General features: G+C 25.3%; 1 protein-coding gene across 7 annotated transcripts in view; it reads left to right on the top strand.

The window, feature by feature from the left end:
• Positions 1-15,460, top strand: part of LOC117172859 (2-oxoglutarate dehydrogenase, mitochondrial) — a 56,383-nt gene continuing 40,923 nt past the window's right edge. For 6 of the 7 annotated variants that reach the window (XM_033361140.1, XM_033361162.1, XM_033361123.1 and 3 more), the window contains exons 1-2: positions 1-86; positions 11,395-11,649. In XM_033361140.1, the coding sequence (XP_033217031.1) occupies positions 11,401-11,649 (249 nt within the window). In that variant the 5' untranslated portion in view covers positions 1-86; positions 11,395-11,400. Of the gene's footprint in view, positions 87-658; positions 815-11,394; positions 11,650-15,460 lie in introns of those variants that run through there. The other variant, XM_033361131.1, reaches the window with a different exon arrangement.

Below are 15,460 nucleotides of genomic sequence, written 5' to 3' on the forward strand. Positions count from 1 at the left end.
TTTGACATATTTTAGGATATCGTCGATAGCGTACCTGCGAGTTGCAAATGGTGGACGGGCTGTCATCGTCGTGTCGTTAACATCAGGTAAGGGACATTTTCCAATTTTCCCGGCTTTTTCACTCCCAGTAAAAGTTAAATTGTAAAAACGAAGTTTCAAGAAAATCAGTTTCATTCTCTTGCATTTTCCAATAATTACGGTCTTGTTTGGTTATTTTTTTAAGTTACGTAAAATTATTGCACAAGGTAAGTAATAAATATAGCAACATTGCCGTATAATCTCAACTTTCCGGTAGATTTCCAAGCTTTTCAAAGTCTAAAAACTACGAAATTAACATCAAATGATCTTTTAAGATTATAACCTCATTCTTCCGCTGCATCATCCCTTAGGACTTTCCCGGGGTTTTTGGCATTTTTTCGGTGAGAAAAATAACCTTATTTTCAGAGTATCGTATATGTATCTATATATAAAGGTTGGATTGTGTAATCCGCCGGAAAGATATTTTTGATATATTTTCGGGAGTGCTCGGATTTTCCGTTGTAAACACGTGGATATAGATTAATGCATCACAGATAGGAAAATGTGGATGACGTGTGTTACGTTTCGAAGTGGGATGTCACATGTCTCTTAAATCATATTCTCAGAAGTCGTTTGGGACGTGTTATTACATTTTAATTTCGTATACATTTTTAATTACTCTAACATTCTTCCAAGAATAAATATTTTCGCACTTTTAGCTCTCAGGTTTCTAAAGCCTTGGTGTATTATTAGGAAAACGATCTCACCCTTGCACTTCGTGCGTTTCTAGCCCAAGGTTCGTGACCTTATTCTCAAAATTTTACTGCTTACAATGTTAACATCTTTTTTTAACATTAATTTTTTTAATGCAAATTTTTGTCATTTTTTTTTTAGAAAAATCGATTTATTTTAGTGTCACCCAGCACAGTATAACAGTTATTTAAAATTGCTCAGTTTGCAGTGTTTTTATGTATATTTTTTAACATTAAATTTAAGAAAAAATCATTATTTTGAAAGTTACTTACAAATTTTTTGTATCTTAATTTTTAACCGTTAATTTACCAAATAAAAGTGTGACATGCAGTTTTCAAATCGAAATTATTTAATATTAAACAATTTTTGGGCCAGCTTTCAAGATGAAAAATGTATTCAATATCGTGTTTAATGTTACTTAATATTACGTACAATTGTAATTTAAAAAAAAATTTTCCCTTCATTTATATTTTTGGAATTTTTGAAGTTTTTTGAGTTTGAAATATTCAATTTAATACATTTAAAATTAAAAATCAGTTTTCACTGTCTGATTCTAAAATTGGTCATTTTTAACGCTCACGAGTTAAAATGGTGTAAATTTTGCAAGTATAATTTTGAATAGATGGAACATCTTTAATTCCTTATTAGAAGCATAAGTTTTAAATTAAAATGTTCAAAATTGAATAACTTCTAATTTTTTATAAATTATACCATTTGAAATTCAATGATTCATAATTAGAGTTAAATTAAAATATTTTTAATCCAAGAATTTCTTGTTAAATATTTGTAAAAGTGAGTCATATAAGATTGAGCCATACATATTTATCTCTAAATGAAATAATATACATGTAGGGTCAAGAAGGTTTCACGTAACATAATTCAGATTTCTTGAAAACAAAAGTTATATTAATATCACCATTCCCAATTTTCAAAACATTTAAGTAATTTAATCTGTTTACATTTGAAATGCGAATTTTTAATCCAAATTATTAAATTCCAATTATTCAAAATGTTTCAACAAATTACGTTTTTCGGCGTTTTATCGTTGTTTATTTAAACAAAAAACATTAGATTTTAAAGGTCAATAATTTGTAACAATTTTAGGCTACGTTAAAGTAAAGCATATTTTAGAGAACACAAAAATTGGTATTTTTAAACAAAAGTCATTATGATTTGAAACAAGCTTTAGAATTTTTTAATAATTTTTGACAATGTTAATTTTTTTGCGGAAATTGATATTTTTAATACAAAATTTGATTTTAAAGAACTTTAAACAATTTTAAGTTATGTTAGCGTTTTACCCAGAACAAAAATTATTAGAAACAGGTATCATTATAGTTTGAACAAGATTTGCAATTTTAAAACAATATCCAATTATATGAACGTTTTTCACAGGAAATTGGCTTTTTCAAAAACAAAAAAAACTTCGATTTTGAATGTTCATAATTTTTAACAATTTTAGGTTACGTTATAGCATTTTATACAAAAAATGGTTAATTTGGAAAAACAATTTGTAATTTGAACAAGATTTAGAATATTGGAACAATCTTTGATAATGTTATTGTTTTTCGGCAGAAATTGATATTTTATACAACAAAAAAGGATTTTAAAGAATATTCAAAACTTTAAACTATTTTAGGTTATGTTAGCGTTTTACACCAAACCATTTTTATTTCAGGCAAAATTTGTCGGAGAATTTTGAAGAGCATTTTTTTCTATTTTTTATGTTTTGTATTTTTTTTTTGTTTTTTCAGATTTTGATTTTTTTTGTGAATTTAAAATTTGTCTCTCAACAAGAAATTTGAATATTTGAATTTGAATTTGAATAATTTGAATTTGAATAATTTGAATTTGAAATATTTTTCGAAATTTTGCGTATTGATCTTTGCCATTTCTATTTTCACTATCATTTTCGTAATCAGCGTATCCAAAAAAACTTTGGGCTCATCCGGCCCCCTTTCCAAAGTCCCCTTCCTTCAAGTGACATGTGACATAACTTTAGTCACACCCCTGCCCCTTTTCCAAATCCCGTGGGGGGCGGGAAGGCACCCTTGCGACAGGTCACAGAAATAATGGAAGGTCACACCCTGTCCCTTTCCTTGACTTGACTCGCTGATTATACGAATGACAGTGAAAATATTTTCGTACCATTTTAGTCACACCGCTACATATTGTCTTGTATTTCTGTGATTTTTCACATTTATCGTCGTTTTTATCGAAAAATTTTAGTCGCAGAGTAAAAATGTGTTTTACATAAAATATATCTTTTTAAAAGATCTGCAACATTTATTTAAAGTTTTTTTTTGTAAATTTTTATTTTTTCCTAAGATAAACATAAAAACCCATGATTTTTATGGGGTTTTCATGGTTTACACCATAAAAATCGATTAGTCGCCAATTTTCACTATCATTTTCGTAATCAGCGCATCAAAATACATAAGTATACGGAGCCTCAAAAGAATCAGCGGTTTACGCTATTCGGAACTCCATCAGCGAGTCATGTAAAATTGAGCGATAGATATTTGTCTAAATGTAATTAACTAACTCAATAACAAAAATTTATCTGATTATTTTTAGTGTATATTGTTTATATTGTACACATTTATATTATATTATATCCAATTAAAAATTTTTCAAACTTTCTTTTTGAAATGTTCAGTTTATACAATTTTCATTTTTACCATTATTGTTTCGAATTCATATTTCTAAAAAGATTTATTTTTAGGACATCAAATTTCCAATGTTCTCATTTTCAATTTCAGAGGATTTCGAAAATTTACACATATTTCAAAGGAATTTCATAGAGCTTTAAATATTTCAAGATATTTAAAAGAATATCATCATTTAAAAGAATTTATTATCAAGAATTGGGGAATTAAAAAAGATTTTAAAAATGTAAAGATTTTTAAACCTTTTTTAATAGATTTCAAGAATTTTAAATGTATTTAAGGAGTATTAAAGATAGTAGGCTTTTTTTGAGAATCGCCTACACAAATTTCAAGGTATTATAAAATATTTCCAACAATTTATAATATTTTAAAGTATTTCCAAGGACTCCAATGACTTCAAGAAATTAAAAAATTTGAATGAATTTCTAAGGGGTTTACTGATTTTAAGGAATTCAAAAAAACTGTATTTGGTCTGATAGAATTTCCTAACATTTTGGAAGATTTAGAAGGACTTCATAGGACCTAGAAGGTTTTAGGATATTTAAAATATTCCAAGGGAGTTTAAAAGGATTCTAAAGGGTTTATTCAAATTTCCAAATAGTTTAATGATTAAAATTGACTAAAAATTTATGTAAAGATACCAGTCAAAGTAACAAAATTGTTCCTTTAAAAAAGTTATAGAAAAATGTTTCTTGACACTTTTTTCTATCACGTTATTTTTCGAGATTTTTGCGAAAATATATATATGTAAAATCTTAAAAGTTTTATTTTCTCAGCAATACAATTTTGTGCCATGATAAAATATCTAAAAGGACTTAATTTAATAGTTTCGACAAAGTTTTAGTGAAAAAAAAATGAAGTTAGAAAAAATGGAGAGTATCGATGTTTTTAAAAATGCCAATTTCAAACAGTTAAATTATGTTTTTACTTGCTTTTTATGACACCATAAAATTGTATTAGTGAGAAAAACTCAATTTTGCAGCAATCTCGAAAATAAAGCGAGATAAAAAAAAGTGTGAAAAGACATATTTCTAGAACTTTTTCAGAGCAACAATTTTATTTGTTTTTTTTTTGTATCTTATGTCGTTTTATCAAAAAAATGTGAAATTTGAAATTTACTATTCTAGAGAAAAGAAGAGTAAAATATGTTGGAATGTTCAATAAATTGACTTTAAATATTTTCCGAAAAAACGCCGCCATTTATTTATTTTTTGACCTTTTTAAATATTCTCCAACGAATTTTGAAAGAGGACGAGAAATTATATCAGAATCTAAAGGAAAACTACAAATAACTATGATATATTAAAAAATGTCACGCTTTTAAAAAAACTTACACCATTTTTTTGACAATCCGTGTTTAAATTTTTTTTAAATCAAATAATCATAACTTTTGTAAAAATAAATTTCCGCAAATTGTAAGATATGTGTCGTCTTACGGCCGTTAGAAAACAACATATTTGAATAAGAAATGATTCTGTCACTTGAGCATGAACTGTCTGCGTGATTTGAAAGTAATTAGGTCAACAGAATCAATTTACAACTTGGGAAAATCCCACAAACTTGTTTCAATGTAGTAAGGAAATTTCGACATAATAATCCATGATAAATTCGCATAAATATATTTTTGTAACGAATTGCTCACATAAAGTGGGATTTCATGGAATTTTCAAAGGGATTTTATTGGGTTTCAACAGATTATAAAGATTAAAATATTTCGAAGGGGTATCAAAAGGAATTTCATAAGATTGAAGGAAATTGAATAGGATTTTCAAAGTTTAAACTTTAAAGGGTTTTACATTTTTTTGTTTAATTCTAGCAATACACTTTTTGCAACAGTTACTAAGAGTCTTGGAAAAAAGCATTAAGATCTGTGCATATTAAATTAGTTTTATCTGGTTAAGAAACTTAACACAACAAAGTAAACATTAAAAAATTTGTAACGTGCATGATTTAGCATTTAAAATTAATAAATTTTGAACCAAATATTTGCGAATTTAAACTTTTTAAGGGAAACATCTTTGGTTTCAAAAATCAATTTATGAGAATTGCGCATTCAGAACTATAATTTTAAATTGAAATTATAATGCTTGGATAGATTTTATTATTACAAAATTAGATTATGTTACAAAAAAAAACATTTGCTGTTATTTTTACCGTTCAATATTGCAGAATTTAAAATATAAAATTGAACCTTGAAAGTTGAATCAGTCTAAAAACCTTAAAAACTATATGATTTCTAATTGCATGTCTTAAAAATAATGAATCTATGAAACTAAATCGTTAATACTTATTTATTTGTACAATTTCATTAGAAAGGAAGTTTTATCATTTTTAATTAAAAGCGTTAAAAATTGAAATTATGTATTTTTGAATTTAAGAATATCCTAATTAAATGATTTCAGATTAAAATGTCGAAAATAGAACAATTTGAAACCAATACAAATTAAATATTTTCGAAATAGATAATTTAAAATTCAAAGAAATTAAAATTGTATTATTTATAGTTGAAAGCATTCAAAATTAAATAATTAAACATTGAAAACTTGAATTTAAATTAATTAGAATTCGAAGCGATTAAAATTTCACAATTGTAATTTAAAACTAAAAAAAATGTAGTCACGAAAAATTGAGGTAATAAAACTTTTGTACGTAAACCCTTACAAATATTAATTATTTTAAGTAAATGTAAATCATTTAGAGATGCATAATTTAAAAATGATCAATTATACTTTTCAAAATTGAACCATTTCAATTTTAATCTCAAAATTTAAACTTTAGACTGAAAAAATGAAAATTAACGTTTACCATAAAAATTTAGAACTCTAAAATTGTAATTATTCAAAATTAAATAAATTGTTCAATGAAAAAATTGTTGTTTTTTTTAACTGAGTCTGAAGTGTTGAATTTTTTAACTTCTGAAATAAAAAAATATCAATATTGAATGTCCGGTTCTAAAATCTTCTCATTTTTTTAAAATTTATTCTGGAGGCATTTAATTCAAAATTGTTTATTTACAAATTCGGTAATCTGCGATTTCGACTCTTTCGGAGATTAAAAAAAAATGTTACCTTTAAAGTTGAATCCAAACAGTTTATAATATTTAAATCTAAAATTGCTAAATTAGAAACTAATTATCAAGGCTTTTGGTAAAATTTGAAACTACAACATTGTGAAATTTAAAATTAAAAACCTCCAAAAATTAAAAACCTCCAAAAATTAAAAATTAATTGATCACCTTAAAAATATTTTTAATAATTATTTATAATAAACTTGCGTAACTGTACACATATTCCGAGTCGATTGTTTAAAAAATGCGATACATTTGAATGCCTCCATACTATGAAAAATTATGCCCCCAAAATACTTCAGATACTTGAAAAAAACCTGGAATTTTCGAAATATCGAATTGTATTATTTTAAATTTGATATATTTCTATTCTAAAGGTACAAAAATAGTTTTTCAATTTCAAGAACTTCCCATTTATGTTTTTAAATTTTATAGGAAAGCATCCAAAATTTTAGATTTCTTCTCCTGGAGTTAACATTGAGATTTTATTGTATTTACCTTACCTTTTGTATTTATTTTTTATTTTTAAAATTGTTATTTTTAAATTTCTGTCTTCTTTGGATTCATGACCTACGTTTTTACGACCATGGTTAATAAAAATGTAGCTCTTGACCTAGTTGTTGAAGCAATACTTGAATGTCAATCTTTTACATATCTAATGATAACTGTTTGAAAAATCAGGATGTCAACGATTCATCAAGCTAAGATTTTGAAATGTTTTGATTAGCACTTATCGCTATTTAATTAGTTCTGATAAGAGCTGCAAGAATCATGTTTAAAATAAGAAGATTTTACCATCTAGCATTATTTTTTAAATGCTGATTTCTTTAACGTATTTTTTATTGTTATTACTTATTTATTGTGCAATTAGTGAATGAAAAAAAATTTTTAAATTTATTTGCATTTATTCACATTTTATGATGGAAGGTTTTAAGATAATTTCTTTCTAAATTCAGGCAGCATCTACACATTGTGTTACCTATTTATCTAAAAAATAGTCATTTTTTCTCATTTACGTCAAATAAATGCCTCGGAAACGCTAACCATAAAGAAATGAGCTGTAAAAACGATAAAATGAAATAAACGAAGTACTTATTTGCTATCGCAACGACAAGGAGAAGTAAAGTGTAATTGTTTCTCGTTTGCGAAAGATACGCTTTCAAGAAGGAATTCAGTGGATTTTATAGACAGCTGTTCGAATTATCTTATCTCATGATGCAACAATGAGGTGGCAATTAACCACTGTGTATTAGAAGTTTTCATAATCGCATTTAAACCAGTAACGACGTACTAATCCAACTTATCGGATTGTAATGATACTTATCAAAACGGGATTATATAATGGATATATTTCGTTTATACATAACTTACATCACACTGACTTTGAAAAAGTGAAAGGAAGCACTCGAAAGTAAACATTTATTCGTTCTAATGTGATTAGTTACCGGGTGTGAATCACTTTGATTGATGATAATAAGAGTAAGGACATTTTTTTTGCATTTTAGGAGGATTCAGCAATTTTATGTAATTTAATTTAAATGTCCGATGAATAGATAGACAATCTTTTTTCCGATAAATGATAAGCCAGGATGACGGCATTTTTTCTAATTATTCATATATTCAGGGTGGCCACTGGACCGGGAATTTGATGAGACCGGGAAAACGGGGAAATGGCAGTGAATTTATTTTTAGACCGGGAATTTGACCATTTTTTAGCTAAAATTTCTTATCTCAACCGTTTCTTAAATAATTAGTTTAATTATTCTCTTTTTCAATTATGATATCATTCAGCTTAGAATGCGTGTTTCGAAAATCTTCCACTTTAACAGTTTTTCATTTCAGATTTTGATTTTTAAGCGTAGATTTGAATTTAAAGAATTTAAAAATGCAGTTTCAAAGACTAAAACAATAACAATTAGAAGCTTTTGAAATGGAAGATTCTGGACAAAGAAACGTTTTAAGTTGATCAACTCTGAATATAAATTAAAAATTATTTTAAAAATGGAACTGTACAATAAGAATTAAAAAGGGAATAATAATTGATTTTAGAAGACGATTGGGAATCAGTTCACAATTTTAGAATTCACAGATACTTACGTTAAAAATTAAACTGTTTCAATTGGAAAGTCTTATTAGTTAAACAAATGTAAACGCCCGATTGAAACTTTATAAACAATTTTCAATTTTAAAATATCTTTAAAATAGTATATTCATAATTAAAGGCTTTTATTAAATTTCAAATATGATTTCAGTCTAAAAATTGCAATTTTTAAACCATTCAATTTGAAAATTTTCATTTAATGAAAAGAACAAGTATTTAATATTTAGAAATATTGGACTGTTCGATTAAAATCAGGATTTATAAATTAAATATTTAAAACAAAACAATAAACTTTTAACGTTACAATTTTAATTGTTCTATTTAAAAAAATTTTTAATTTAAGTGAAATTGTAGGCCTAATTTAAAACAAAATATCGATTTTGACAGATTTCCAACAAAAAATTTAGAAGCTTTTTAAGAATTTTGAAAGGCTTCAAAAGAATACAAAAAATTTCCTAGGAAACTTGAAAATTATTTTTATTTTGAAAAGTTAATTTTAAGTGAATATTCAAAAAGATTGAGAAAGATTGACTACATTATCGAAAATGAATGTTGAAGATTTTAAGGAAATTTTTTTAATTTGGCAGAATTAAACAAAAAATGTAGGAAAAATTCGAATCATTTTAAAGAGTGTTTAGAGGTTCTGAAGAAATTTCAAAAATAATTTGAAAAAATGGAATACAACATGTAGATGTTTCAAGATTTTGAAGCATTTTAAGGATTTTGAAACTATTTAAAATAAAAAATTTAAGTTTTAATTTAAGAAGGGTCAGTTTATAAAAAAATCGAATTGTTCGATTTTTGATGTTTCAAGCTTAAACTTGCCTAAAATGATATAATTTTGACAAATTTTAGACTCATTGATTGATTCTTCAATTTAGAGCATTGAAAATGATAAATTGGATGCTCAGTTTTTATTACTTCAAAATGTAGTTCGATTTTTTAAATTTCATTGACCTAGAAAAACGTTTACGAACCAGGAAATGATCGAGAATTTTTTTTTTCGATTAAAACGGCCACCCTGAATATTGCAAGAATAGTGTAAATTTCAATGTTTTCTTTAAATTGAAATAAAATCTAATACAATCAACATTTTACAAAGTTGATACAAAAAATCTAGAAAACTTTGAAGGCGTCTCATCTTTATAAAAATAATAATACAAATCTATCAAAGGTTTCTTTCCGCAGAAAAATTACTTAAATTTTTTCAAAATTTTTGTTTCAACTTTAAATGTGGGACACTTTAGTTTTTTCTTCAAATTAATGTTGATAAGTTGGTGTGATTTTTAAAAACCTTTACCATTAAAACGATCCAAAGGACATTGCAAAATCTTTTTTGTATTAGATTTTTAAAAAATTTTAATAACACCCTGATAATAATTGTAAAATTGTTAAATTTTTTATGATTGAAGTTGATGAATTTTATTTTCAAGTCTATTTTTTAATTTAATTCGCAACTTTTATAATATGAAAATGTCTTCATATCTTCGGATTTGCTTTTGAATTTCAAAATTCAAAAAGATTCCCCTGTGGGTAAAAATATTACAGCGTAATGTTAAAGTACATTTTTTGTAAACAATCATAAAAAGTAAGAAAAAGATTGTTTTGCAAGTTTTAGTTTGTCAAAATATGCAAAAAATATTTTTTTCATTCAGTTAATTGCACATTTAGAAAAATGTCGCAGTTTTGGATTAATAAAGTTATTTAAGTTTTTAAATTTTTATTTACAGGGAAAAAATTCTTCTATGTTGAATTTTTATAAAACTGGGAACATTAGAAACCACATTATTGATCTTCCTTGTGAAGAAAAATGCATTTCTTCACTTTTTCTTTTAAATTATGAACTTTAGAATCTACAATATGAGAGAATATTTACTTCTTTTTATTTTTTTGTGAAAACAAAACATATTTAATTTTTATCGTAAATAGTTTATAATTTAGAAAATTGGACAATTTATAATAGAGAGTGCTTCAGGTGGTACAATTTTTAATTTTGGCACCAAAAATTGTCTGGTTTAAATTTTACATTGTTCAACATTGTACAATCTCAAAATTTAAGCATTGATACTTAAATTTTAAATAAAAAATGTATAAATTATTTAATGTTAATTGTATCATCTTGTAAATTTTCAAATTGATAGTCTTAATAGTGGAAAGTTTAATATAATTATTTATTAAATTAATATAAGTACTCATTTCAAAATAAACTCGGTTTTAAAAATGTTTAATTTGTATAATTTTTTAACACATAGAAATAAAAACTGTTAAATAAGGCTGAAATTCAATAGCTATAAAAAGTGAATTCTCTCTTTTGTTTTATTTTGCAAAATGAATTTTTTATTACCGTCAAAATTTGAGAAAACGTGCTTCTCAAGGGAAAAAAGCTTCCTCGCTAAATTTGATCGGAACCAAATCGTCATTCTCCAATAACACCGTTCAGGGCTTAATTCAGTCCTTATTTACCTTGAAAGAAATTTCTCGTGTTTTTTTTTTAAATTGAAAATTCAATTTTTAAGGCAGTTTTTCGTTGCATGTAAAATTTTGTAAATGTGGAGAAACTCATTGCATGCTAACAATAAATTGTTCTTTGACTGTTCCCTTTTTAATTTAAAGCGCCTAAAATTTAGAAATCGTTAATTTTGAGATTCTTGTTTAAATTATAAATTATTTAGTTTTCAAAATTTTTATTTGAAAAAGTACCAGAAAAAAAAACCCGTAAATAAGCGTGAATTTTGGTCAGAGCCTTTAAATTGGTATTTTTAGGATTTTCTTTATTTTGGTTCTAGGTCAAAATGTATAAGGCTAGGACAGTATTCAACGCCCTGACTCCATTGGCCCCACGAGTTTGTGGGGCTGAAAGGTTTGCATCATGGCTGGTGCGCAGCCATTCTTTGGCCAGGACGAGTCAGGCAATTATCCCTGAATCAGGGCGACGATATAGCAGCCGGGTTGCCACTGAGCCTTTCCTGAACGGAAGTTCCAGTTCCTACGTGGAAGAAATGTACAACGCCTGGCTTCAAGATCCTAGCAGCGTTCATGTGGTTAGTTTTTAAGAACGTTTACTTCCCTTTTCCAATAATATCTCTTTTGCTTCTGCTTTCAAGAACTTTTCATTCAATAAATTAATTCATGAGTTAATCACAATTCATTTCAGGTCTATACATATTTTTGAATTATCTTGCATTTTTTGAAATATTTCAGGGTATTTATAAAGATTCCGAGAAATTTTTTAATAGATTTCAATAATTTGAAGGAATTCTACAGATTTTAAAGTATTTTTAAACCTTTGAAGGCATTTTTCAGGAGCCTTTAATTTTAAGTATTTTAGAGAATTTTCTGAAATTTTCTGAATTTATACGCTGACTGGAAATTTTATGAATTTTAAGAAGAAAAATTGCACCAGTTTGATTTCAACAGCTTTGTATATAATTAAAGTATAAAAAACTGAACAATAATTGATTTGACAAGACGATTCTAAATCCGTTCAAAATTTGAAAATTTACAGATTGTAACTGTTTCCATTCGAAAGTCTTATTACGAATTGAGATTAATATAATTTATTCCGATAATTTTATTTGAAAATAACAATTTTAATGATTCATCAATCAAATATTTTTCATTCAAAGTTTTTGGTCTTACTTTATTTTACTTTTTATATTGAATTGAATAAATAAATGAATTAACATATTATTTTTATTAGTTTTCTTAGTCATTAAAAATTTCACTGTTTATTTAAGAGGAGTAAATTGAATACAATTGAATAAAATTTGAATGGTTCTGTTTTAAAAATGTTTAATTTGTAAGTGAAATTGTTGAATTTTGACGTATAAATAGCGATTGAACCCTTATTATTTGCAAACAAAATTTGAATCATTTCAAGAGATATTTCGTAGTTTTGAAAAGATTCAAAATTAATTAAAAACTTCAAATGTCTTCAAGTAATTGAAAAGAAGCGTGTTAACATTTTTGCTTAGAACTTCTAAATACATTTTAAAATTAACCGAATTTTTTCTACAACTTTTGGAAAATCCTGCAAATTAAAAAAAAATCCTTAAAATCTTCCAGGTTCTGTTTTGATCATTGTAGAAATCTCTTAAAATCTTTTTAAATTTTCTGTTACAATAATTTTTCAAAATAACAAATCATTTTCAATTTTTGTAGGAATCTTAAGAAAATGTTTTTATTCTTTTTAAGCCTTTCACAATTCTTAAAAAGTTTCTAAATTTTTTGTTTGAAATCTGCAAAAATCTGCATTTTGTTTTGAAATTCGGCTGTGGGTATTAGCGCTAAAATTTCGGTAGGAATAGTCCAATTTTTTCAGATCACAAACTTCGTGTCAATGATTTGAAGTAATTTCAAGTTCTAGATTTAATTTTGATATTTTTTAAACTTCTAAATATTTCTTAAAATTACTCTAATTTTTTCTACAAATAATAAGTGCTCCTATTGTTATTTATAAATTTAAATTTGTAGGAAAAATGCAATTCATTTACAAATATATTTAAACGTTTCGAAAAAAATCAACAATGATTTTAAATTGGGAAAAATATAAAACCACTTCCAGATTTCTCAATATTTTGAAATAAAATTTTTAAGTTTTTGAAGGATGCTTAAACTATTTAAATTGAAAATAATTGAGCCTCTAATTTAAAAAATGGTTAAGTTAAAACAAATTTATTGGTCATTTTTTAATTTGTCTAGCTACTACTGTCTACTTTAGAAAATACAATTTTGAAAATTTTTAAAGTTCATTGCTTGATTCTTTAATTTGGAGTGTTGAAAATGTTAACGTGGATTTATACTTGGGAATTTAATCTGAATCTTTAAACTCTATAATTGATCAAGTTTATCAATTTTACAGTCTGCATTTCATTTAAAAATTTCCAATACTGCTTTGCTTCAAAACTGAACTATTTTGTTGAAAATTCGTATTTTCTTATTGCATTCAACTGTTTTTTATTTAAATTACAATCTTTTTAGGTCATAGTATCATCAATTACACTTTTCCGTGAGAATTTGTTTTTTTGTTGTTTGAAAATTCAACTGCCTGCTTGAAAGTTGAACTACTTTGTGAAAAATCAATTTCTTAATGAAGATTCATTATTTTGGTTGAAAATTTAACTCGAAAATCTAAAAGTTAACCAGTGTTACTTTAACTGAAAATATAACTATTCCATTTTTGTCTGAAAATTAATATTTTTAATTGAAAATTTATCTTTTCATTTTGAAAATTCAACTATTTGGTTTAAAAATAATGTATTTTTTTTTAAGGATTCATCTATTTTGCTGAAAATTCGTCTCCATTGTTTGAATTTGACTGTTTTTTTATTTTAAATTAAAACAAGTTTTGTTGATAATTCATATTTTTGGCTTGAAAATTCAACTATTTGTTCACAAATTAAATTATTTATTTGAAAACTTTACTACTTGGTAGAAAATTTAGTTTTGTTGAAAGTTCATAGTGTCGGGTTGAAAACAAACAAAAATCGACTATTTTGGTCGAAAATTCATCTGTTAGGTGCCGGTTAAAAATTAATTTTTTAAACTGGAAATGTAATTTCCATTTTTCGTTGAAAACTTTTTTTAGTTAGCTGAAAGTTCAACTAATTGGTTGAAAATTCAACCATTTTAGTGAAAAATTGAAATATTTGGTTTCAGGCGGAAATTTGATGTTTTTGTTAAAAATTCTTTTTTTGGAGTAAAAATTAGGCTTATTTTTTGAAAACTCAAATTTTTTAGCAGAAAATTCAATTGTTTTGGTATAAAATTAAACTTTTTGGTTAAAAAATGAACTTATTATTTGAAAAATTAACCATTTAGTAGAATTTTTTAAAATTCATAATGTCTTATTTAAATGAAAGCATCATTCTGGTTGAGAATTTAACTATTTTGTTACAAAATCGAGTTCTTTAGTTGATAATTAATTTTTTAAACTGAAAATTAAATTATCTCATTTTTTGGTGATCTCATCTTTTTTTGCTGAAAATTCAACTGTTTTGGTAAAAATTTAAACTGTTTAGTTGAAAATTAAACTAATTATTTGAAGGAGAAAAAACCGCTTGGTAGAAAATTAATTTTCTTGTTGAAAATTCATAATGTTAGATGGAAAGTAAACTTTTTGTGGAAAATTCATGTATCTTGTTAAAAACTCGTCTTCTTTAATAGAAAATTAATCTTCTTGTTTAAAAACCGTAATTTTGGCAATGTGTTTTGTTTTTGAAAAATAATTTTTTAAACTGAAATTATAACTTTTCCATTTTTGGTTAAAAACGTATATTTTTTAGTTAAAATTTGAATTATTTGTTTGAAAATTCATCTCTCTTGATTAAAAATTACATTCGTGGTGAAAATTCATCTTCGTAGGTTATAAATTCAATGTTCAGTCATCTTTTTTGATCTAAAATTTGACTGTTTTTAAAAAATACTTTTAAAATTCATTTTTATTTTTTTTTTTTTATTTAAAATTTAAATCTTGTTTCGTTGAAATACGAAATATTAAATCTTTCAGGAAGAGTTCATGTTTTTCGTTTGAGAATTGAACTATGTTAAAAATATGTTAATAACTTAATTGGTAATAATCTGGGCCAAAAATATTTTTCGGACTTTTAACTAGGGTGTAAAAGGAAGTTCACCTTTACAATTAGTTAAAATGTTGCTAACTAAACTTTAATTCACATTGAATTGTGCTTTCTTTTTAAAGAGTTCGATTTGAAATTCGCTAATTTCGTAAAAAAGTTAGTTTAAACCCTTAAAGGGCACATTTTCGTAAAACTACATAAAGAACATACTGGGTGTTAGGCACCTAAGGGTATTCAAACGTGTGCTCTGCCGACGGTATTGGATAGTTCTTTA

The sequence above is a fragment of the Belonocnema kinseyi genome, chromosome 1 (genome assembly GCF_010883055.1).
Source record: "Belonocnema kinseyi isolate 2016_QV_RU_SX_M_011 chromosome 1, B_treatae_v1, whole genome shotgun sequence".
Taxonomy (NCBI): Eukaryota; Metazoa; Arthropoda; class Insecta; order Hymenoptera; family Cynipidae; genus Belonocnema; species Belonocnema kinseyi.